This window comes from Schistocerca piceifrons, chromosome 4 (genome assembly GCF_021461385.2).
Source record: "Schistocerca piceifrons isolate TAMUIC-IGC-003096 chromosome 4, iqSchPice1.1, whole genome shotgun sequence".
NCBI lineage: Eukaryota > Metazoa > Arthropoda > Insecta > Orthoptera > Acrididae > Schistocerca > Schistocerca piceifrons.
The window spans coordinates 302,818,012-302,843,176 of record NC_060141.1 but is presented as its reverse complement, the minus strand read 5'-3'; the positions used below and the strand labels follow the sequence as shown (position 1 = coordinate 302,843,176).

Below are 25,165 nucleotides of genomic sequence, written 5' to 3'. Positions count from 1 at the left end.
GTAGCTTCTGGAATACTTAACTTTAATCCACATTTGTAGAACATCGCTCTTGATGATACATTAATAGAATCTCAATATCAATTGAATACGGCGCCTTGCTAGGTCGTAGCAAATGTAGCTGAAGGCTATGCTAACTATCGTCTCGGCAAATGAGAGCGTATTGGTCAGTGAACTGTAGCTAGCTACGTCGGCTGTACAACTGGGGCGAGTGCCAGTACGTCTCTCTAGACCTGCCGTGTGGTGGCGCTCGGTCTGCTATCACTGACAGTGGCGACACGCGGGTCCGGCGTATACTAATGGACCGCGGACGATTTAAAGGCTACCACCTAGCAAGTGTGGTGTCTGGCGGTGACACCACAGTTTCCCCTTGCTTTCAGCCGTTCGCAGTACCACGACAGCAAGGTCGTTTTGGTTAGTGTTACAAGGCCAGATCAGTCAATCATCCAGGCTGTTGCCCCTGCAACCCTCTTCAGGAACCACACGTTTGTCTGGCCTCTCAACAGATACCCCTCCGTTGTGGTTGCACCTACGGTACGGCTATCTGTATCGTTGAGGCACGCAACTTAACAACACGCAATTTGTTCTTCACTTAGATGAAAGCACTGACATTTCTGGTAAAGTTAAATTGTTATCTTTTGTGAAATTTGATTACGGATCACAAATTTTTGAGCAATGCCTGTTTTGTCGAGAACTGGAAACAACCACCACTGGAGCCGATATATTTGCTGCTGTTGAGAGTTTGTAGATAACGGTCTCAAGTGGATGGATTGCATTGCTATATGCACTTATGGCATTGCTGCAGTGACAGGAAAAACAAAGGCGTTTCTAAGTTTTGTGAGGAATAAAAGTCCAAGAGTAATAAAAACTGATTTCTTTTTATACAGAGCGACTTCAATAGTGAAGTCGTTTCGGTGACGCCATCCAGACGATTGTTTCACTTATTAGTATGTAAAAACTCGTGCTGTAAAGTCGTGAGTGAAATTAGTGCAGATCATAAATTGTTGTTATTCCACAGCATAAGCCGTTGGCTTTCCAAAGGAAAAATACTTACCAGAGTCAACGGCGCCAATAACGAGAGTTGTACGGGAGAAGAGGCAAGACATGATGGAGTATTTTTAATCTTTTTAAAGACGAATGACGGCTTTTAAGAAGCCATGAAAAGAAATTTCAGTTTCGATTCTGTTAAAAACCTGCGTAACACCGAGTTTTCAATCATTTTCTTGAAAGAAAAACACCTGACTCAGCATATTTTTTCCTTTTCCTGAGATCTAGCCACTACCCTCCCCACTTGCCACCGGTCATGGGCGCCCCTGAATAGAGTTCTAGAATTTAAAGATGAACAACTCGCATATTTTGGAAACTAATGATAATAAGTTTGATTACTGTGAATGTCTTAAAAACACCGTTTGGTGCGCTGAGCTGAAGTGCCTCCCCGATATTTTCAACAAACTTAATGCCTTGAAATAAGTATGTGGGGACAGCATGAAACAATCACATCACAAAGTGATACACTCAGTGCATTTTCGTAATAATAATAATAAAAAAATAAAAAAACTCGCCCTTTGGATCTCGGTCATAGCAGAGAACGATCTAAATGCTTTTCCAGTTAAGGGCTACCCCATCAAGTGAGCTGAATACTGAAGAAATGACAGATATACGAACACACTGAAGGGCAGCTATCTGAGTTGCAAGAAGATATATCCAAATATTTTCACTCGACACTCTCTACTGGCTAGGAGTGGTTGACTGCACCTGAAGAGGGAAACGTATCCAGAACAGAACTAAACAGCTCCGAAAAAGACCAACTTATCGAAATGTCATCTAACACAGTTCTGAAATCGAAATTTAAAGAAAATTCTCCCGATTGTTTGGGTCTCAATCAAAAATGAATATCCGCATATCGTGAATAAAGCAAGATCTGTTTTACTGCACTTATCAACGTCCTTCTTCAGCGAGTCTGGATTCTGTGTGTTGTAGAATACACCGTAAAACGAGGCTACAGGTACCTCCTTGATGGGGGCTGCAAGAGCGTGCCCGTCAAGAGTTTGTCCACACATAGATCCACTTTGCAAAGAAATGCTAGGGACGAGTATCTCAATAGCTTTATGTTTTTTTATACTTTTGATGTTAACTTTTATTTTTTATGTTCCTGCTTAAGAGCATAAATTACTTTGATGTTCACATGTTTTTATCCAAGATTCTTACTTACTTAGTTTGTGAGATTTGTATCTCATGGTTGTCCCGTAGCAACAAAATATGTATTCTGCAGTTTTTTATGTTCCTGCTTTAAGAGTAATAAGATTCTTTTATTGCATGCCTTTTGTTTATGTTCATTTGTTCCTATTCAAAAGTTTTATGTAATAAATTTGTAAAATTTGCATCTCACAGTAGCGCCACAATTTAGAAATCATCTTGTATGTACTTTACGTGATCACTTTTCTGCATCTAGGAACGAAATCGCATGCAGAGCTGTCATCATAGTCAAAACCACTGTCAAATCACCTTCATTTACTCACAAAATAAGTCCCGCAGATTCCATGTGATAACTGCCCAATATAAAAGAGGAATCACACTGCCGGTATGGTGTCTGCCTACGTTGTAGCTAAGAACTATTTCGAAACAGCTGATCTGAAACTTACAGTGTCTGCGCACGTTTACTGCATGTCTTGTGACAAATTCTGGCGCTATCAAGAAAAGATGGTGTGTAAAATAATGGTGCTTCAAGAAGTTGCAGATTTGATAAGAGACGCAAACTACATAATTACAATCATTCTGTGTTGTCTCCATGACGCCTAAGGATTTTCGTGTTGCGACAAGCACCTGGACATTAACATTTTTGAAATCTGTAATCTCTCTTGGAACGGAAGATAATTATTTCTTTCCTAAGGGTACTCAAATTCAATGGCTTGAAAATATGGAAGAAAATTATGATTGTGAAGTGGGTACATTCTTTGGACACCATTATTGATATTGGATCTCTTCAGCCTCTCGAGCGCAGAACATTGTTAGTTATCACAGGCTGAAAAAATAAAATAAATTTGTTTGCGAGGCGGTCATTGTATTCCCCTTCGGCATAACTAGTTTAAGTAAATCTAATACTTATTCTTAAAACTCTTGTCATTCAGCTTTTCAGTAAAATGTCTTTAACTAGCTCAGAATTTTTTTGCCCACCTCTAACATCTAACTTTTTTTGACTTAAAAAAACTTTCCCAAATCAGCAGCTCAGTAAATGGACAGATGAATCCAAAGACGGCTGTACGTCTCTTGAACGTGATCTACATGTAGTATGTCCCTAAACCGTAAACAGGAATGAGATTAACGTCAAAGCGCACAAGATGGTGTTAAGCGATAGATGAATAAATGTGTAGCGGATAGCTGACATCATAGGAAAATCAGAAGAAAGATCATAGTCAATTTTACATACCGGTAATGAATTAACGGTGAGAAATCTATTTTGTATTTGTTGAATGCAGACCAAAATCACACTGCAAAACAAAGCTATCAAATATTTAGAGCGCTAGAAAGGAGAAAAGTTGATTTTGTGCACAGGTTTCTTACTGCGGATGAGACACCGACTCAAGGTAATACGGTGCAGAAAACACTGAACTCGCTTTCAAGAGGAGAGCGATTCTTTTATCTCTACCGCCATTCTGATTTGGTTTATCCTTTCCGCTAAAATATGAGGACGGTTCCTTAAGAAAAGACACGACCGACTTCCTTGTCCGCCTCTAAATACGTCGTCGAAAGCCTAGACTGAAAAAAGGGTCATTCAATGGAATAAAGTGTCCCGCCCACAGTGGCGCATAACTGAGTACAATCAAATAGCCTGTAATGAAGCTGTTTGGTACAATGAAGTACAGGTTTTTTAGAAGCTCTGTGCAATTCACCAGTTTGGGCGCCTGCCTCCCACTTGTTCCCGTATCTCGAGATGTTATTGGAGGATAGGTCTGTAATGCGGTGAAGTTATGATAGCCGCTGACGGATATTTTCATCCACTAGAAGAAATCTGAGTGAGTTTAGCTAGAACGGAATCTACAACGAAAAGTAGGTACATTTTAACTAAAATAGCGAAATAGTTTTTCACTGCAAATACCGGTATCGTTCAAGTCCTTACCGTAGCATGGCACCGATATCTTACCGATATACTGTAAATTATATTGCTTTCATTCATTAACAACTGGAACTGTTATAAATTTATAGGATAAAAAAGTTCATACAAACTTTCTAGAGTGCATAGTATATCCCTTGATATTTACCTTTTCCTGTGTAGCTCAATATCATTTTTGTTATATATTCATTATAAAGGTGCTGTAGAACATACAACCTTCCCAATAATCTTTGTGCCACTATTTTTGATCTTGTTGAAATTATCATAGCAAAAATATCGTTTCTGTAGTTACAATTTGCATGCCAGAAAGGAAATGAACAAAATAGAGAAGTACCGGTACCGTAAACGATAATCCACAGTATCTGGTCAAAATTTAATTCCAATAACGACGGTACGACGGTATTTTTGCAAACCAACACAAGGTTTTTACCATAAGGTTAGTTAACAGTACGCAAAATTTGGTTGTTTCTAGTGTAACACCCAAGCTGCGAAAACAGAGCGCTTTATAGCGTTACAGGTTAAGATTACTTGTATTTTAACGCCAAATCAATCGATATGGAACTTTTTTTCTCTCCTTAAGATATTATTCCACGCACTGGTTTGGCACGCTATTTACACATAGCAACGTGCGGCCATGCCTCTTTCTTGTTTAAGAAACGCACATGGGTTTGATGCGAAAATCTTACCTTCAGGGCTACGTTGTAATCGTGCGTCTCCGGCAAATTTCGCCTGACGTCTGGCATCTGTTAACATGGGAGAAACGGACCAGAATCACGTGTCACGGTGACGTCACACGTGTGTTTGTTGGCCACATTGCGCTAAATAGATTGCAGTTGCACGAAAATGATAGTACTCGTTCCACGTAATAGCGACACAACACAAGAGTATGTGCGTTTAGTAGCGAAGTGGTGTCGAGTAAATAACTTAGGTTGGCTAAAAGGAATAAGTATTTTTGTCGAAAACGTCTAACACTAGTTTTCACATTCCGGTACCTTCATGCACTTTGTTTGGTGACAAACCACATTCATTACCTAGGGATGTAAAGTTACGTAACCCGTAATACATCATACGGACAGCAGTTGCTTGACAACACGGATAGAATTACCGATACTCGAGGGCATCGTTCGATTGTGTATGAAAAGTTATTCTGGGGCAACTCCTCTTTCGGAAAGAAACGGTATTACATTTCGGCGTCGCTTGTGCTCAACAACAATCATTTTGTCTGATTCAGATATTGTAATTTCAGGTTCCTGATATACGAATTCAATATTGATGTTTGTTTGAAATAATTAATGGTTCTTCTGATTAGAAGAAGCAAATATGAATGTTGTACAGCTTGAAAAGGTATCTCCATTACATTAACGAAGTAACTGGTAATTTGTTTTGAGAAAGTTTATCAACTGTCCAAGGAAGCAAAATCTATAAAATTCATATTATTACCACGTGGATAAACAAATACGGTACCATAAATAACATAATTTTTTGTGCTAGTGAGAATTTTAGTACATTCGTAGCATCCTTAGAAACAAATTCTGATCCAATATCATATTATCAAATAAACATATACCAGGACAGAAGGAACAGCTTCATATACCAAAAGATGTGACAATTTTTGGGCTCTGCATCTTCATTAACATTGCAGAACCTACTACCATGTACAATAAAATACACAGAAAATACAGGCAGATACAGAAATAAATTACAGCTACTAAATCTCGGACACTAGGCCTATTTGGTGCACAACAATTTTTGAAATCTAGTTAATACGAGAGGGACTGTTCCCAAAGAAGAACATCTTCATACCTGGTACTTAAAATACACCTGGAGGCAAAATGTGTACCGTGTCGTCGTCGTTTTCGCTGCCTTCAGTCCAAAGACTGGTTTGATGCAGCTCTCCATGCTACTCTATCCTGTGCAAGCCTTTTCATCTCCAAATAACATTGCAGACTACATGCTTCTGAATGTGCCTATTGTATTCATCTCTTGGCATCCCTCCACAATTTTTAAGCCTCACACTTCCCTCCAACACTAATTGGTGATCCCTTGATGTCTCAGAATGTGTCCTATCAATTGATCCCTTCTTTTGATCAATTTGTGCCACAGATTTCTTGTCTCCCCAGCTCTGTTCAGTACCTCCTCATTAGTTACATGATCTACCCATCTCATCTTCAACACTCTTCTGTTCCCTTTTTGTCTAAACCGTTTACTGCCCATGTCTCACTTCCATTCATGGTTACACACCAGACAAATGCTTTCAGAAAAGACTTCCAAACACTTAAATCTCCAATGATGTTAGCAAATTTCTCTTTTTCAGAAATTCTTTTCTTGCCTTTGCCAGTCTACATTTTATATCCCCTCTGCTTTGGCCATCATCAGTTATTTTGCAGACCAAATAGCAAAACTTATCCACTGTTTTAAGTGTCTCATCTCCTAATCTACTTCTCTTAGCATCACCTGATTTAATTTGACTACATTCCATTATTCTTGTTTGGCTTTGTTGATGATCATCTTATATCCTCCTCTCAATACAATGTTCATTCCTTCCAATTCTCTTCCAAGTAATTTTCTATATCTGGCAGAATTACAATGTCATCAGCAAACCTCAAAGTTTTAACTTCTTTTCCCTCAAATTTAATCCCTACTCTAAATTTTTCCTTGGTTTCCCTTACTGCTTGTTCACTGCATTGAATAGCATTAGGGATATGCTACAACCCCGGCTCACTCCCTTCTCAACCACTGCTTCCCTTTCAAGCACTTCAATACTTCTAACTGCCATCTGGTTTCTGTACAAGTTGTATATAGCCTTTCACTCCCTGTATTTTGCCCCTGATACTATCAGAATTTCAAAGAGAATATTCCAGTCAACATTGCCAAAACTTTTCTCTAAGTGTACAAATGCTATAAATGTAGGTTTGCATTTCCTCTTATTTAAGCCATAGGGTCAGTATTGCCTTGTGTTTCTACATTTCCCCGGAATCCATACTGATCTCACCCAGGGTGGCTTCTATTAGTTTTTCCTTTCTTCTATAAAGAATTCGTGTTAATATTTTGCAACCATGACTCAGTAAACTGATAGTTCGGTAGTTTTCACACATGTCAGCAACTGCTTTCTTTGGAATTGGAATTATTACATTCTTCTTAAAGTCTCAGGATATTTTGCCTGTGTCATACATGGTGCACACCAGATGGAAAAGTTCTGTTATGGCTGGCTCTCCCAAGGCCGTCAGTAGTTCTGTTGTTTCAGAGCTCTGTTAAAATTCTTATCGCAGTATATTACCTCCCATCCCATCTTCATCTGTGTCCACTTCCCTTCCTATACTATTGCCTTCAAGTTTATCTCCCTTGTATAGACACACTATATATTCCTTTCAGCTTTCTCTTCTTTTGTCAGTATGTACTCGTTTCCCATTTGAGCTCTTCATATTCATACAGCAGCTTCCCTTTTCCTCAAAGGACTCTTTAATTTTCTTGTAGGTGGTATCTATCTTTACCCTAATGAAATAAGCTTCTAAATCCTTACATTTGTCCTGTAGGCTCTCCTTTTTAGCCATTTTATATCTCCTGTCAATCTCATTTTTTAGCTGTTTGTAGTCCCTTTCACTGCTTCATTTGGTGCATGTTTATATTTTCTCCTTCCATCAATTAAATTTGATATCTCTTGTGTTATCCAAGGATATCTACATGCCTTGTCTTTTTACCTATTTATCCTCTGCTGCCTTCACTATTTCATCTCTTGAAGCTACCCATTCTCTTCTACTGTATTCCTTTCCCCCATCCAAGTCAAACATTGTTCAATGCTTCCTCTGAAGCTCTTAGTAACCTACGGTTCTTTCAACTCATGTCTTTAATTTCCTACCTCTTTCCAATTTCTTCAGTTGTAATCTACAGTTCGTAACCAGTAAGTTGTGGTCGGAGTCCACATTGGTCCCTGGAAATGTCTTACATTTAAAATTTTGTTCAGAAATATGTCTTAAAATGATATAATTAATCTGAAACCTTACAGTGTTTCCATGTATACAACCTTATTTTATGATTCTTAAACTAAGTGTTAGCAATGATTAAGTTATGCTCTGTGCAAAATTCTACCAGACAGCTCCCACTTTTATTCCTTTCTCTGAGTCCATATTTACCAACTATTTTTCCTTCTTTTCCTTTTCCTACTGTCAAATTTGAATTGCCCTCGCAATAATTAAATTTCCATCTACTTTAACTATGTGAATAACTTCTTTTATCTCACCATACATTTCTTCAATCTCTTCATAATTTGTGGAGCTTGTTGGCATATAAGCTTGTATTATTGTGGTAGGTATGGGCTTGACGCCTATCTTGGCTACAATAATGTGTTCACTATGCTGTTTGTAGTAGCTTACCCACACTACTATTTTCTTATTCATTATAAAATCTTCACCTGCATTACCCCTATTTGATTTTTTATTTATAACCTCCCCCCATCAACCATGGACCTTGCCGTTGGTGGGAGGCTTGCATGCCTCAGCGATACAAATGGCCGTACTGTAGGCGCAACCACAACGGAGTGGTATCTGTTGAGAGGCCAGACAAACGTGTGGTTCCTGAAGAGGGGCAGCAGCCTTTTCAGTAGTTGCAGGGGCAACAGTCTGGATGATTGACTGTTCCGGCCTTGTAACACTAACTAAAATGGCCTTGGTGTGCTGGTACTGCGAACGGTTGAAAACAAGGGGAAACTACAGCCATAATTTTTCCCGAGGGCATGCAGCTTTACTGTATGGTTAAATGATGATGGTGTCTTCTTGGGTAAAATATTCTGGAGGTAAAATGGTCCCCCATTCCGATCTCTGGGCGGAGACTACTCAGGAGGATGTCGTTATCAGGAGAAAGAAAACTGGCGTTCTACAGATCGGAGCATGGAATGTCAGATCCCTTAATCGGGCAGGTAGATTAGAAAATTTAAAAAGGGAAATGGATAGGTTAAAGTTAGATATAGTGGGAATTAGTGAAGTTCAGTGGTAGGAGGAACAAGACTTTTGGTCAGATGATTACAGGGTTATAAATACAAAATCAAATAGGGGTAATGCGGGAGTAGGTTTAATAATGAATAAAAAAATAGGAGTGCAGGTAAGCTACTACAAACAGCATAGTGAATGCATTATTGTGGCCAAGATAGACACAAAGCCCATGCCTTCTACAGTAGTACAAGTTTATATGCCATCTAGCTCTGCATATCACGAAGAAATTGATGAAATGTATGATGAGATAAAAGAAATTATTCAGGCAGTGAAGGGAGACAAAAATTTAATAGTCATGGGTGACTGGAATTCGAGAGTAGGAAAAGGGAGAGAAGGAAACATAGTAGGTGAATATGGATTGGGGGTAATAAATGAAAGAGGAAGCCGTCTGGTAGAATTTTGCACAGAGCATAACTTAATCATAGCTAACACTTGTTTCAAGAATCATAAAAGAAGGTTGTATACATGGAAGAATCCTGGAGACACTAGAAGGTATCAGATAGGTTATATAATGGTAAGACAGAGATTTAGGAACCAAGTTTTAAATTGTAGGACATTTCCAGGGGCAGATGTGGACTCTGACTGTAGTGTCGGTAGCTGGACCGACACCGTGATGTTGATGGCTGAAAAGGAATGCTAAACTAAAGCTGTAGCCGATAGTGCACGCACGGCAATAAGCATACGGGCGTGAAGTCTGGAACATAAAAACTTATGAATGAATAAGAAGAAAAGTATGTAGATGCTTTTTACTTAACTTTTAATAATTCCTTGGAATACATCTCTCGTGATTACTCGTAAGCTATAGGCACTGATACAAATGGCTCCTTGCTAGTTCGTAGCCATTAACTTAGCTGATGGCTATTCTGTCTCTCGGCTAATGAGAGAGAAAGGCTTCGTACAACTGGGCGATAGCTAGGTTCGCGTACAACTGGGCGGTAGCTTGGTTCTCGTACAACTGGGGTCGAGTCCACTCTCGTATCACGAGACCTGCCTTGGTGGTGGCGCTAGGTCTGCGATCACAGTGGCGACACGCGGGTCCGACATGTACTACATGGACCGCGGCCGATTTAAACTACCACCTAGCAAGTGTGGTGTCTGGCGGTGACACCACACTGACCACAATCTATTGGTTATGAACTGTAGATTAAAACTAAAGAAATTGCAAAAAGGTGGAAATTTAAGGAGATGGGACCTGGATAAACTGACTAAACCAGAGGTTGTACAGAGTTTCAGGGAGAGCATAAGGGAAGAATTGACCAGAATGGGGGAAAGAAATACAGTAGAAGAAGAATGGGTAGCTCTGACGGATGTAGTAGTGAAGGCAGCAGAGGATCAAGTAGGTAAAAAGACAAGGGCTAGTAGAAATCCTTGTGTAACAGAAGAAATATTGAATTTAATTGATGAAAGGAGAAAATATAAAAATGCAGTAAATGAAGCAGGCAAAAAGGAATACAAACGTCTCAAAAATGAGATAAACAGGAAGTGCAAAATTGCTAAGCAAGGATGACTAGAGGACAAATGTAAGAATGTAGAGGCTTATCTCACTAGGGGTAAGATAGATACTGCCTACAGGAAAATTAAAGAGACCTTTGCAGAAAAGAGAACCACTTGTATGAATATCAAGAGCTCAGATCGAAACCCAGTTCTAAGCAATGAAGGGAAAGCAGAAAGGGGGAAGGAATATATAGAGGGTCTATACAAGGGCGATGTACTTCAGGACAATATTATGGAAATGGTAGATGATGAAGATGAAATGGGAGATACGATACTGCGTGAAGAGTTTGACAGAGCACTGAAAGACCTGTTTAATAAGTCACAGCTGCAAAATACTTCGCGAATTGTTTATAGACGAATGGAAAAGCTGGTAGACGCCGACCTTGGGAAAGATCAGTTTGGATTCCGTTGAAATGTTGGAACACGTGAGGCAATACTGACCTTACGACTTATCTCAGAAGAAAGATTAAGGAAAGGCAAACCTACGTTTCTAGCATTTGTAGACTTAGAGAAAGCATTTGACAATGTTGACTGGAATACTCTCTTTCAAATTCTAAAGGTGGCAGCGGTAAAATACAGGAACGAAGGCTATTTTTCACTTTGTACAGAAACCAGATGGTAGTTATAAGAGTCGAGGGGCACGAAAGGGAAGCTGTGATTGGGAAGGGAGTGAGACAGGGTTGTAGCCTCTCCCCGATGTTATTCAATCTGTATATTGAGCAAGCAGTAAAGGAAACAAATGAAAAATTTGGAGTAGGTATTAAAATCCATGGAGAAGAAATAAAAACTTTGAGGTTCGCTGATGACATTGCAATTCTGTCAGGGACAGCAAAGGACTTGGAAGAGCAGTTGAATGGAATGGACAGTGTCTTGAAAGGAGGATATAAGATGAACATCAACAAAAGCAAAACGAGGTTAATGGAATGTAGTCGAATTAAGTCTGGTGATGCTAAGGGAATTAGATTAGGAAATGAGACATTTAAAGTAGTAAAGGAGTTTTGCTATTTGGGGAGCAAAATAACTGATGATGGTCAAAGTAGAGAGGATATAAAATGTAGAATGGCAACGGCAAGGAAAGCGTTTCTGAAGAAGAGAAATTTGTTAACATTGAGTATAGATTTAAGTGTCAGGAAGTCATTTCTGGAAGTATTTGTATGGGGTGTAGCCATTTATGGAAGTGAAACATAGACGATAAATAGTTTAGACAAAAAGAGAATAGAAGCTTTGAAATGTGGTGCTACAGAAGAATGCTGAAGATTAGATGGGTAGATCACATAATTAAAGAGGTGGTACTGGATAGAATTGGGGAGAAGAGGAGTTTGTGGCACAACTTGACTAAAAGAAGGGATCACTCAGTAGAACACATTCTGAGGCATCAAGGGATCACCAATTTAGTATTGGAGGGCAGCGTGGAAGGTAAAAATCATGGAGGGAGACCAAGAGATGAATACACTAAACAGATTCGGAAGGATGTAGGTTGCAGTAGGTACTGGGAGATGAAGGAGCTTGCACAGAATAGAGTAGCATGGAGAGCTGCATCAAACTAGTCTTTGGCCTGAAGACCACAACAAGAACATTTATAAACCCATATTCACCTGACCAATAGTTCTGTACCTCCTTCCACCAAACTTCATTAATTCCCACTATATCTAACTTCAACTTATCCATTTTCCTTCTAACAGTTTCTAACCTACCTGCCCAATTAAGGGATCTAACATTCCACACTCTAATCTGTAGAATAACAGTTTTGTTTCTCCTGATGAGAACTTCCTCCTGAGGAGTCCCTACCTGGAGATCTGAATGGGGAACTATTTTACCTCTGAATTTTTACCCAAGAGCACACTTTCATCATTTAACCACACAGTAAAGCTGCACGCCCTCAGGATAAATTAGAGTTGTAGTTTCCACTTGCTTTCAGCTATTCGCAGTACCAGCACAGCAAGGCCATTTTGGGTGATGTTACATGGCCAGTTCAGTCAGTCATCCAGATTGCTGCACCTGCAGTTACCGAAAAGGATGCTGTCCCTCTTCAGGAAAGACAGGAACGAGTGAAAAGCAATGAATATAGTATTGTGAGGGAGGGTGACCCGTAAATATATGAGTATGTTTTTGAGAGTGTATTGTAGTTTAAATGTAGTGTAATTATGTTTGTAATACGCTTGTATTTCAGAATAATGACAATATTATGAAAAGGTTAGATTGTTACTCGCTATAAAGAGGAGAAGTTGAGTTGCAGACAGGCACAGATAGAGAGAGAGAGAGAGACAGTCCGTGTGTGTGTGTGTGTGTGTGTGTGTGTGTGTGTGTCTCGAAAGTTCATCATTCATTTTCAGTGCATATAAATTCATGTCTGTTTCATGTAATTCCCTTGTGCTATAAGCTACACTGTTGAAAAATATTTTGGTAGCATATAAAATATTATTTTTATGTTTGTTACTCGAGTCCAAGGAATGTCAAGTAAGTTCCTATTTATGGTACAATGTAAGTGCACATCCAACCTACTTTCATACTCCTGGTTATTCTGTTTAGCAGGCACCAGTACTTTGAGTATGTAGATCTTGAGGACTGCAAGTATCTTTATGTTCCACAAAGTATTGTTTACAAGAAGTTAATTTGTTTGTGCCAGATATACATCTGATGGCTTTCTTCTGCCAGATAAGGACCTCTTTTGCCCTGGCAGAGTTTTATCAAAGAAGTATCCCAAAATGTCTCATTTTGTCATAAAAAGAATAACAGATGCTATCTGTACTCCACTGTCTCTGCTCGTAAATAGGATGTTTATAGATGGGACATTTTTAGACTGTTTGAAACTTGCCCATATATAAAAAATGACACAAAAATTCACCCCAAAATTACAGACCTACAGCAGTAGTATCTATAATTTTGAGAGCTGTTGAAACATTAATGAAAGACCAATGAAATGTTTTTTTGAGTATAACAACCTCGTCAACAACAAGGGTTCCTAGTTGGGCTATTAATAATTACAGCAGAACAAAAAGTTGTATTATCAGCACTACATGGGTTTGAAAATAGGCAGAACACCTAAGCTACTGTAGTAGATCTCACTATCACATCTCTCACTGTCTCACATAGGATTTTGATTAAGAAAGATGAAACATATGGAATAACTGAAACAGAACTAACATTACTGAAATCATATCTGGCAAATGGAAACCAGATGGTTGTTATAAATTCAAATAATAAAGCTGATCTTATGAAAGTAAAAAATTGGATTCTGCAAGGATCCGTGTTGGGACCTTTCTTATTCATTGTCTATGTGAATGATCTCCCCAACTTACTACCCTATAAACCTTTGATGTATGTTGATGGCACAACTTTAATCACATCACATAATTCTGTGAATGATGTCAAACAAGTGAGCTACTCTGAGATGGAAAAGGCAGCTCAGTGCTTCCAGAAAAATGGACTGACATTTTCGGTCAGAAATATTAATAATGGACAGAATCACTCAATTAAATTGTTAGGCATCTACCTTGAGACACCCACTCAGAAAATCTCTGCAGTAAATTGGCAAGAGTTTTATATATCTCAAGGAAACTGAATGATCATATAAGTAAAGAGCTTATGCTTATGGCCTACTACATCTTTTTCCACATGCACTTACATTATGGGATACTTCTTTGATAAAACTCTGCCAGGGCAAAAGAGGTCTTTATCAGGCGGAAGAAAGCCATCAGATGTATATCTGGCTCAAACAAATTAACTTCTTGTAAACAATACTTTGTAGAACATAAAGATACTTACAGTCCTCAAAATCTACATACTCAAGGTACTTGTGTGTGCTAAACAGAATGACCAGGAGTATGATAGTAGGTTGGATGTGCACTTACATTGTACCGTAAATAAGAACTTACTAGACATTCCTTGGACTCAAGTAAGTAGCGTAAAAATAATCAGTGTACCTTATAGCACAAGGGAATTACATGAAAATATATTTAAAATAGTGTTAGAGACAATAATTACACTACACTTAAGCTACAATACACACTCAACAACATACTCATATATTTACAGGTCAACCTCCATCACAATACTATATTCATTGCTTTCCATACATTCCTGTCTTTAATGAAGGAGGACAGCACCTTTTTCAGTAGCTGCAGGTGCAGCAATCTGGATGACTGACTGAACTAGCCATGTAACATCACCCAAAATGGCCTTGCTGTGCTGGTACTGCAAATGGCTAAAAGCAAGCAGAAACTACAACTGTAATTTTTCCCAAGGGCATGCAGCTTTACTGTGTGGTTAAATGATGAAGGTGTGCTCTTGGGTAAAAATTCAAGAGGTAAAATAGTTCCCCATTCAGATCACCAGGCAGGGACTCTTCAGGAGGAAGTTCTCATCAGGAGAAACAAAACTGATGTTCTACGGATCTGAGTGTGGAACGTTAGATCACTTAATTGGGCAGGTAGGTTAGAAACTATTAGAAGGGAATGGGTAAGTTGAAGTTGGGTATAGTGGGAAGTAATGAAGTTTGGTGGAAGGAGGGACAGGACTACCGATCAGGTGAATACGGGGCTATAAATACAAAACCAAATAGGGGTAATGCAGGTGAGGACTTTATAATGAATAAGAAAATAGTAGTGTGGGTAAGCTACTACAAACAGCATAGGGAACACATTACTGTAGCCAAGATAGGCATCAAGCCCATGCCTATCACAATAACACAAGCTTATATGCCAACTAGCTACATAAATTATGAAGAGATTGAAGAAATGTATGGTGAGATAAAAGAAATTTTTCAAATATTTAAAGGAGTTGGAAATTTAATTGTGAGGGAATTCAAATTTGACAGTAGGAAAAGGAAAAGAAGGAAAAATAGTTGGTAAATATGGACTCAGGCAACGGAATGAAAGTGGGAGCTGTCTGGTAGAATTTTGCACAGAGCATAATTTAATCATTGCTAACACTTAGTTTAAGAATCATAAAACAAGGTTGTATACATGGAAGAGACCTGGAAACACTGGAAGTTTTCATATTGATTATATCATGGTAAGATATATTTCTGAACAAGATTTTGAATTGTAAGACATTTCCAGGGACTAATGTGGACTCTGACCACAACTTACTGGTTACGAACTGTAGATTACAACTGAAGAAATTGGAAAGAGATAGGAAATTAAAGACATGAGACCTAAATAAGTGGGAAGAACTGTAGGTTACTAAGAGTTTCAGAGGAAGCATTGGACAATGTTTGACTTGGACAGGGGGAAGGAATACAATAGAAGAGAATGGGTAGCTTTAAGAGATGAAATAGTGAAGGCAGCAGAGGATAAATAGGTAAAAAGACAAGGCATGTAGATATCCTTGGATAACACAAGAGATATCAAATTTAATTGATGGAAGGAGAAAATATAAACATGCACCAAATGAAGCCGTGAAAGGGACTACAAACAGCTAAAAAAATGAGATTGACAGGAGATGTAAAATGGCTAAAAAGGAGAGCCTACAGGATTTAGAAGCTTATTTCATTAGGGTAAAGATAGATACCACCTACAAGAAAATTAAAGAGTCCTTTGAGGAAAAGAGAAGCTGCTGTATGAATATGAAGAGCTCAAATGGGAAACGAGTACCTACTAACAAAAGAAGAGAAAGCTGAAAGGAATATATAGTGTGTCTATACAAGGAAGATTAACTTGAAGGCAATATTATAGAAAGGTAAGTGGACATAGATGAAGATGGGATGGAAGGTAATATACTGCGATAAGAATTTTAACAGAGCTCTGAAAGATCTAAGTCAAAACAAGGCCCTGAGAGTAAATGATATTCCGTCGGAACTACTGACAGCCTTGGGAACTTATCCATCTGGTGTGCACCATGTATGAGACAGGCAAAATACCCTGAGACTTTATGAAGAATGTAATATTTCCAATTCCAAAGAAAGCAGTTGCTGACATGTGTGAAAACTACCGAACTATCAGTTTAATAAGTCATGGTTGCAAAATATTAACACGAATTCTTTACAGAAGAAAGGAAAAACTGATAGAATCCAACCCTGGGCGAGATCAGTTTACACAGATGTGCAGATATAATCTTGAATCACTTATACATTTTATAACTTTGGCCTTCTATACTGGAATCATTCTTATCTGGCCAAAAAATTAAAAAGTGAAAGTACTTAATAAACAAGGAAACCGTGAAATGGTGGTGAATTACAGACAAGTTTCTGTATTATCAGACTTTCAAACTATTTTATAAAATACTTTCGGGTTACTTACTAACAGAATTTTAGGTGGCAGCTCCATCACCTATGGTATGGTCAACAAAAGATGATTCCTGGCAGCCTGACTTTCACAGGTCTACCTCATCCAGTCACATAATGCAACACTGTATACATTTCTATGACAATGACTCAATGTTGTCATGACTCTATAGATGACTGTCAGTTTTCCCTGTACCTGTTTGCACTTTAAAGTTGAAACCTGGTAACATCATTGCCAACTGTCTGAGATCTTCTTTCGCTGACTCTACTTCATCTACACCAGCTACATGCCAGTACCGGTATCTTCTAACAGGGTAATTATAACATTGCAAAAATCAAGTAGAAAAGTGGTTAAGAATAAAAGGACTGAGAAAATTTTGAAAATTGTCACTTGAATGTTAGAGGAATGAGCACTGAAGAACAACAACTATGAAGGAATTAATCAGTACAGAAATTGATATAGCTGTAATATCAGAAACAAAGAAGAATCTACAAAGCTCTAAAGAAATTAAAGGCTACAACAGGGCATTCCAAAGAGCATTTTACAACTTAAGTGTCATAGAACTTAACTTGTAATCAACTTAGAGAAAAAAGATTTTTTTTCATATTTTTTGTCATGTTCTATATGCATTCCCCTTGTGGTAAGTACACTGTCTAATCAATATACCAGCTTGGTTGAGTCATCTAAAAACATATTGTGCTTTAGAATTTGTTTATCCCTATCTACACATGCAATAATGTCCTGGTACATGCAGTATCTTTTGGCTTGTCGCCCAATTTGATTTCCTTTAACAGTTGTAAGCTGTACAGAAAGAGTTGAAGATGCTTTTGGAGTACTCAATGCACTATCATACAATGTGTTCACAATTCTTTCGATGCCTTATCAACAGGTTTTGTGGTGAACATAGGAAAACCTGTCAAACTCTCTCTGTATCTTCATCACTTCTCCTTGGCCTTCCTGCATGGTGTTTAACATCCACACTCCCTGTCCCTATGCCATTTTCTGATGGTGGCTGAGAGATTGGTGGTTCACTGTATCGCCTTCTGAAATTTGGGTGAACTTGGGTGTCTCACTTCATTTCAATAAACCAAGCCACAGACTGTGCGTTTTTCTCTGCAGATTCCAGTCTTCAATTCTTTTATGGTGCTCCTACCACCCAAAAACATGAAAGAAAAAAAACTGTTTCCTGTTATGTTGCTCTTGTCATTTGGAAAGGCAAACATTTATTCATTACCTTACATAAAAAAAACTTCTTGAATTGGTGCATCAACAGACATTACCTTTTATTTCTCCAAGTTGAGTTATATGACAATAAAGCTGTAACGTACCTTCTGGAATACCTTGCATTATTATACAGGATGTTACAAAAAGGTACAGCCAAACTATCAGGAAACATTCCTCGCACACAAATAAAGGAAAGATGTTATGTGGACATGCGTCTGGAAACGCTTAATTTCCATGTTAGAGCTCATTTTAGTTTTGTCAGTATGTACTGTACTTCCTCGATTCACCACCAGTTGGCCCAATTGAAGGAAGGTAATGTTGACTTCGGGGCTTGTGTTGACATGCGACTCATTGCTCTACAGTACTAGCATCAAGCACATCAGTACGTAGCGTCAACAGGTTAGTGTTCATCACGAACGTGGTTTTGCAGCCAGTGCAATGTTTACAAATGCGGAGTTGGCAGATGCCCATTTGATGTATGGATTAGCATGGGGCAATAGCCGTGGCGCGGTACAATTGTATCAAGACAGATTTCCAGAATGAAGGTGTCCCAACAGGAAGACGTTCGAAGCAATTGATCGGCGTCTTAGGGAGCACGGAACATTCCAGCCTATGACTCGCAACTGGGGAAGACCTAGAACGATGAGGACACGTGCAATGGACGAGGCAATTCTTCGTGCAGTTGACGATAACCCTAATTTCAGCGTCAGAGAAGTTGCTGCTGTACAAGGTAACGTTGACCACGTCACTGTATGGAGAGTGCTACAGGAGAACCAGTTGTTTCTGTACCATGTACAGCGTGTGCAGGCACTATCAGCAGCTGATTGGCCTCCACGGGTACACTTCTGCGAATGGTTCATCCAACAATGTGTCAATCCTCATTTCAGTGCAAATGTTTTCTTTACAGATGAGGCTTCATTCCAACGTGATCAAATTGTAAATTTTCACAATCAACATGTGTGTGCTGACGAGAATCCGCACGCAATTGTGCAATCACGTCATCAACACAAATTTTATGTGAACGTTTGGGCAGGCATTGTTGGTGATGTCTTGATTGGGCCCCACGTTCTTCCACCTACGCTCAATGGAGCACGTTATCATGATTTCATCATGGCAGTCTGGTCCCTTTAATCCCACAAACCAACCAACCATGATTTCATACGTGATACTCTACCTCTGCTGCTAGAACATGTGCCTTTACAAGTACAACACAACATGTGGTTCATGCACGATGGAACTCCTGCACATTTCAGTCGAAGTGTTCGTATGCTTCTCAACAACGGATTCGGTGACCGATGGATTGGTAGAGGCAGACCAATTCCATGGCCTCCACGCTCTCCTGACCTCAACCCTCTTGACTCGTTTATGGGGGCATTTGAAAGCTCTTGTCTACGCAACCCCGGTACCAAATGTAGAGACTCTTCGTGCTCGTATTGTGGACGGCTGTGATACAACTGCCATTCTCCAGGGCTGCATCAGCGCATCAGGGATTCCATGCGATGGAGGGTGGATGCATGTATCCTTGCTAACGGAGGACATTTTGAACATTTCCTGTAACAAAGTGTTTGAAGTCATGCTGGTACGTTCTGTTGCTGTGTGTTTCCATTCCATGATTAATGTGATTTGAAGAGAAGTACTAAAATGAGCTCTAACATGGAAAGTAAGCGTTTCCGGACACATGTCCACATAACATATTTTTTTTCTTTGTGTGTGAGGCATGTTTCCTGAAAGTTTGGCCGCACCTTTTTGTAACACCCTGTATACAGTGGAGTAAGTACAACTGAATGGACAAGAGTTGGAGTTACTGTTATGATCAGAAGTACACATAGAATATGTGAAGTTTGGGTCTGGCCATGGGTCATGCACAGATAGCCAAAGTAGTTAAGGCAACCGCTTGTGTAAAGCGGAAAGTCTGGGTTTGAGTTTCAGTCCAGCACAGATTTTCATTGTCATCATTCCCTTATACAGCTGATGGTTGTTCATATTTGCAACTATGAATACATTTCATGTAAGCCATAGAAAATGGTTGCAATCATACACATTCATAAATGAAAGACTGGTACATATAAGATTATAAATATTGAGAAAGCTGGTGAATGTAATTGCTGTCTATTCTCCAGGCGAGGGGAAAAGAGAGGAAATGCATGCAGCCTTCTAGTGCATGCAGACAACAATTAATGGTGTATCTAAAGCAGAATATTTAATAACTGCTGAGAATTTCAATGAAAGTATAGGGAAATCTATCTTAAAGGGAGGTTAGTTAAAAGATTTTTCTTCCTTCAACAACTGAAGAACAACAAATAGTTTCTTTTCCCATAAAGATGTTAATAAATTTACATGGAGTGCTAGGGGCACTAGATCTATAACAGACTGTGTTCTTACAAATGAGAATGTCACTCCATCAATAGAAGATACCAGTCTCTACAGAGGATCGATGTTAGTACTGATCATTTTCTGGTAATATCAAAACTAAGTAACCCACTGTTGAGCAATAAAAGCATTAACAAAAAACAAACACAAGAAGAATTTTGCAGAATACATTTTCTACAAGGTCTAAGCATAAGATTGTTATACAGAAAATGGTTAGATGAAATACTAAAAGATGTGCAAGAAAAACAGAATGTTAATGAAGAGTGAAGAAAAATTGTATGACTAATACAAGCAGATGCTGATGAACCTTAAGAGACTTCCAATTTGGAACACAGAACTATTCAGTATCATAACATGTAAGAATATCTGCAACCAAAGAGATAAGAAGACTATATCAAACAGAAACAGCATACAGCAGTGGTTAGAAAAAGAGACAATGAAAATAAAACAACAAACCTGGAAGAGTTTCTGAGTGAAATGGACAACAAACTAAAGTGTATAAGATGTTGCAGCAACTTAATAAAAAAGAAAAACATATGATTCAAATTAACCCCATTTCAGAAAATGAATGTCTGGATTATTTCCAGAGTATATGGACAGGTGTTGAGGGAAATGTGAAAACTGCAGTTAGTGATGAATATGCCACTCTTATCTCAATGGAAGAACTGAAAACTGTGCTACAGTCGTCTAAAAATAGAAAATCCTCAGGGGAAGACAGTCAATATTGAATCATTTAAATATGCTTTGACATCGTTGCTCAAAGTTATTAAACTTTGTAAATTCTTTGGAAATACAGTAACATATCAGAAGATTCCCAAATTGCAGTTGTTATCCCATTATTTAAAAGAGAGAACCATAGAATGTGTGACAATTATTGAGATACTAATCTTTTGAGTTTTGGATACAAGATATATGTGAAACTAATAAAAAATAGACACTTTCTGAAATGTTTCTTACAGGAGAACAGAATAGGGTTCAAATGGCAGATCTTGCTTAGACCGTGTTTTCCAGTCTGCTAAGTAATTGAAAAACACAGAGGATACAATCGTCCCACATATATTGTTTTATTGACAGTGAAAAGCTTGTGATACAGTTAACAGAGTTAAAGTGTGGGAAAATTTAGAACAAAATGGTATGCCTTAGCAACCAATAAATTTAATTCAAAGTATGTACATCACAATAAAATCAAAGTACAAAAAGAAGGCTGTTTGCAAGAACCACCTCTTTAAGGAGTGATACAAGGGTGTCCTGTATCACCTACATTATTTATTATGTACATAAACAATATCATAGAGACATATCAGAATAAATAAGTACATCATTATATGCTTCATAATAAAGTTATAAATGCACTCCTGTTTGTAGGTGATCAAATTATCGTGGCAGACTCTGAAGTTAAATTATAGAGAGCAATTTGGTCCTTGCACAGGGTAGTGAATGACTATAATATGACAATATCTAAAGGTAAAACTAAGATAATGGCAATCCACGGCAAGGAGCAAAAATAATAATCAAAGACACACTGCTACAATAAATAAATAATTTGTTACCTGTGAGGTCTTATATATTACATCCAGTGATGAAGAACACAAAGTGCAAAAATTTCAACAGGTAGCAGGTACTATAAATCACTCTTTCCTCAAAAAATTGGGAGAGAGTCAGTACTAAAATTTTACAGTATGATGGCAGTACCAGGTCTAATGTAAGGGGTCGAAGCTTGGACTCTACCAGTCAACAGAAGAGCACAGATGAGACTCCTAAGATCACTAGGTCGTTATAAATTCATAGATTGGGTAAAGAACAGTGAAATCAGACTGAACTGGAGTTCAAAGGCATACTTCAGAAAATAGAAGAGTACAGAAATAAATGGCGTAAGTGCATTAAAAGGATATTGCATGCATGAGTATCTGAATTAAAATACAAATATACACCTCAAGGAAAGAGATATGTTGGATGCCCTAAGAAGAGATGGAAAAATCAGCTGCCTTCTACTTGAAATAGGAACAGGTAATGATATCTAAACCAAAATTGGATATAATGATGATTTTGAATAAGTCAATCAATTACTGACAATCTGGCAGCAAAGCTGTAATGCACATAAGCACTTCAGATAAAATAATGAAGCCACTGAGAACCATAAGAGCCCAAAGCATACATTTGTGCATTTCTAGATTGTAGTGTGCATACATGCTCCTGACGTCTGTGGATCTTATGGTGAACTAGCTTTATCTGTGCTGTACTCCCACACTGTATATATGAAAATTTGTGAAAAAATATCTGTTTTCATATGGGCCCAAAGCACAAACTTTCATTGCCATAGGAGTACTCACATGCTATACTGAGGCCCATTCCTTTATAAAAACTGGACGCTCTTGAAAGGATGTCCCACCATAATCTCACATTCCATGGCTTCAGCATACCACTCTGTAAAGTGGATGCTGAGGATTTCAGAATAACTTAAGAAGGTTACCAACCCGAGCAGCTAACCAAAAGTTGATGTTCGTGGTAACAGTGTACATTTCAGAAATTTTACAGTGATGAGGTTTTCAATAGGTTGCCATAAACTATTGTTTAAAGTAACATTCTTAATTGGAGTCATGGGAGGCCACCATTTTCTTCAGATTACATTGAGGGAGACCACAATTTGTTATATCCCCACAATCTGTAGATGCCTTGAAAAATTTAATCCCAAAATACATTGGTGGAAGGCAAATATCTACCTTGAAACAGAAGGATTTAACAAAACTACTAGCTTTCATGCCTGAAGTTTTACCTGAACCTCAAGCCAGAGAAAACAATGATAATGAGGTCCATGAAGTATTGGGATAGGTCATAATTGTGTGTGTTACATTTAGCATCTGTTCTTTATATTCTGATTCTAGTTTCAGTTTGATTACAAACTACACAACAATCAAAAATACTTATTGCAATTAGGCTATCTATGAAAAATGTGGATTAACATTAATAATAATAATAATCCTACATATTAATTAAAATTTCATAGCATAAAATGGGTACTGTTATAACCTTTAATCCTATTAAATTGCGTGGATATACAATGTAGAGCAATAGCGACTGACATGCTTCCAACTCTGAATCTGTCACTCCACTGCCGTGCCGTGACCTGCGGCCGGCGCCGTTCATAGCCAGGTGGCGCTCCCGCGCTCGGCCGAGTTGCGGAGCGCCTCTATCGCCGTGTTCGCGTACTGACGTAGCGGCACTTTTAAATCTCGTGGCACTGTCACAACACTTTTCCCCCCTTGAAAAAAAAAAACACTCACTTCCTTGGAGACACGGACAGTGCGGAGACATCCATGGCCTCTTGGGTGGCCCCGAGAAGATCCCGCGGAGAAACACGAGAGTATGGTCGAAAATGTCCAGGACGGAAGCTTGCGCGTGGAACGTGCCTCCTGGATGAGATGATGGGGGAAAACTCTGGAGCAGCATCCATAGGTGTCGTGGACCTGGGGGTGTGCCCCAGCGAGATGGGTCCCGGAGAAGGCGGCGTCGCGACTGGGGCCGGTTCCGGCGTACTCGGAAGCGGTAGCGATGTCGGCTGCAGCAACACGCCCGGAAGATCGGCAGCAGCGACAGGACTGGCTTCTCGGGCTGGTGGAGACGAAAGAAGGAGTGGTGGCACCGGCATGGCCACCACTCGTGGGCGCATCTGGTCGTAATGGCGAACAACCATGCCGTTGTCTGTACGTATTTCACAAAGGCCGCGAAGAGCCTGGACCACCCCTGGAATCCATTTAGGGCGAGATCCATACCCCCGCACTAGGGGACACAGTACAAGGCCTGACAGGGTGAAGCAGGTGCAGTAGAGTGCGCGGTTGTCGGCCATGCAAGAGTTCAGCAGGGCTGTGATCACCCAAAGGCGTGAAGCGATAAGAACTCAGAAATTGCAACAGAACGTCATCTGTGGAAAAATCACTAAGGAGTTTTTTCATCTGGCTTTTGAAAGTGCGGGCAAGGTGCTCGACCTCCCCATTCGATTGCGGATGGAAGGGCGGTGCTATAACATGATGAATCCCTTGTCCAGTACAAAATCACGGAAGGCCTGCGAAGAGAACTGAGGGCCATTGTCCGTGACAATTGTGGATGGAATACCTTCTAGTGCAAAGATTTTGGACAAAGCCAGTGTCGTCGCCGCAGTGGTGGGCGACGGACATGGAACAACAAACGGAAACTTCGAGAAGGCGTCAATCAACAGTAGCCAATAAGTGCCCAGGAAGGGGCCGGCAAAGTCAGCATACACCCGTTCCCACGGCTGCGCCGGATCAGGCCACGGAGAGGGCATAGTATGAGGTGCAGCCAGTTGTTGAGCACACTGACCACATGCAGCGACCATGTGGGCAATGTCCGAATCAATACCGGGCCAATAAACGTGCCTGCGGGCCAGGGACTTAGTCCGAGAAATCCCCCAATGGCCTTCATGCAATAGTTTGAGAACATCTTTGCGAAGAGAGGCTGGCACCACGACCCGTGGAGATGCGCCATCCGTGGCCAGAAGAACAACACCCTCACGAACAGACAGACGAAGGCGCAAGGCATGGTAGTTGCGAAGGGGATCTGATGCCCGGGCCTTGGTCCTGTCCGGCCAACCCCATTGAACAAAACCGATCACGCAGGACCGGGTCCCGCGCAGTAGCCGACACGACCTGCGAACCTGTAAGTGGAAAACCCTCCACCGCACGATGTTCTTCCTCATCAATGTGGAAACAGAGTAGTTCATCTCGATCGAAAACCGGGTCGGGGCC

General features: G+C 39.5%; 1 protein-coding gene across 2 annotated transcripts in view; it reads right to left on the bottom strand.

Annotated features, from left to right (window-relative positions):
* LOC124795005 (UDP-glycosyltransferase UGT5-like) overlaps nucleotides 1-25,165 on the bottom strand; it is a 154,091-nt gene that overhangs the window by 86,991 nt on the left and 41,935 nt on the right. The window contains exon 1 of one of the 2 annotated variants that reach the window (XM_047258760.1): nucleotides 4,795-4,897. The exons of the other annotated variant lie outside the window; for it this stretch is intronic. Coding sequence (XP_047114716.1) covers nucleotides 4,795-4,851 — 57 coding nt within the window. The 5' untranslated portion in view covers nucleotides 4,852-4,897. Of the gene's footprint in view, nucleotides 1-4,794; nucleotides 4,898-25,165 lie in introns of those variants that run through there. 2 annotated transcript variants of the gene reach the window in all.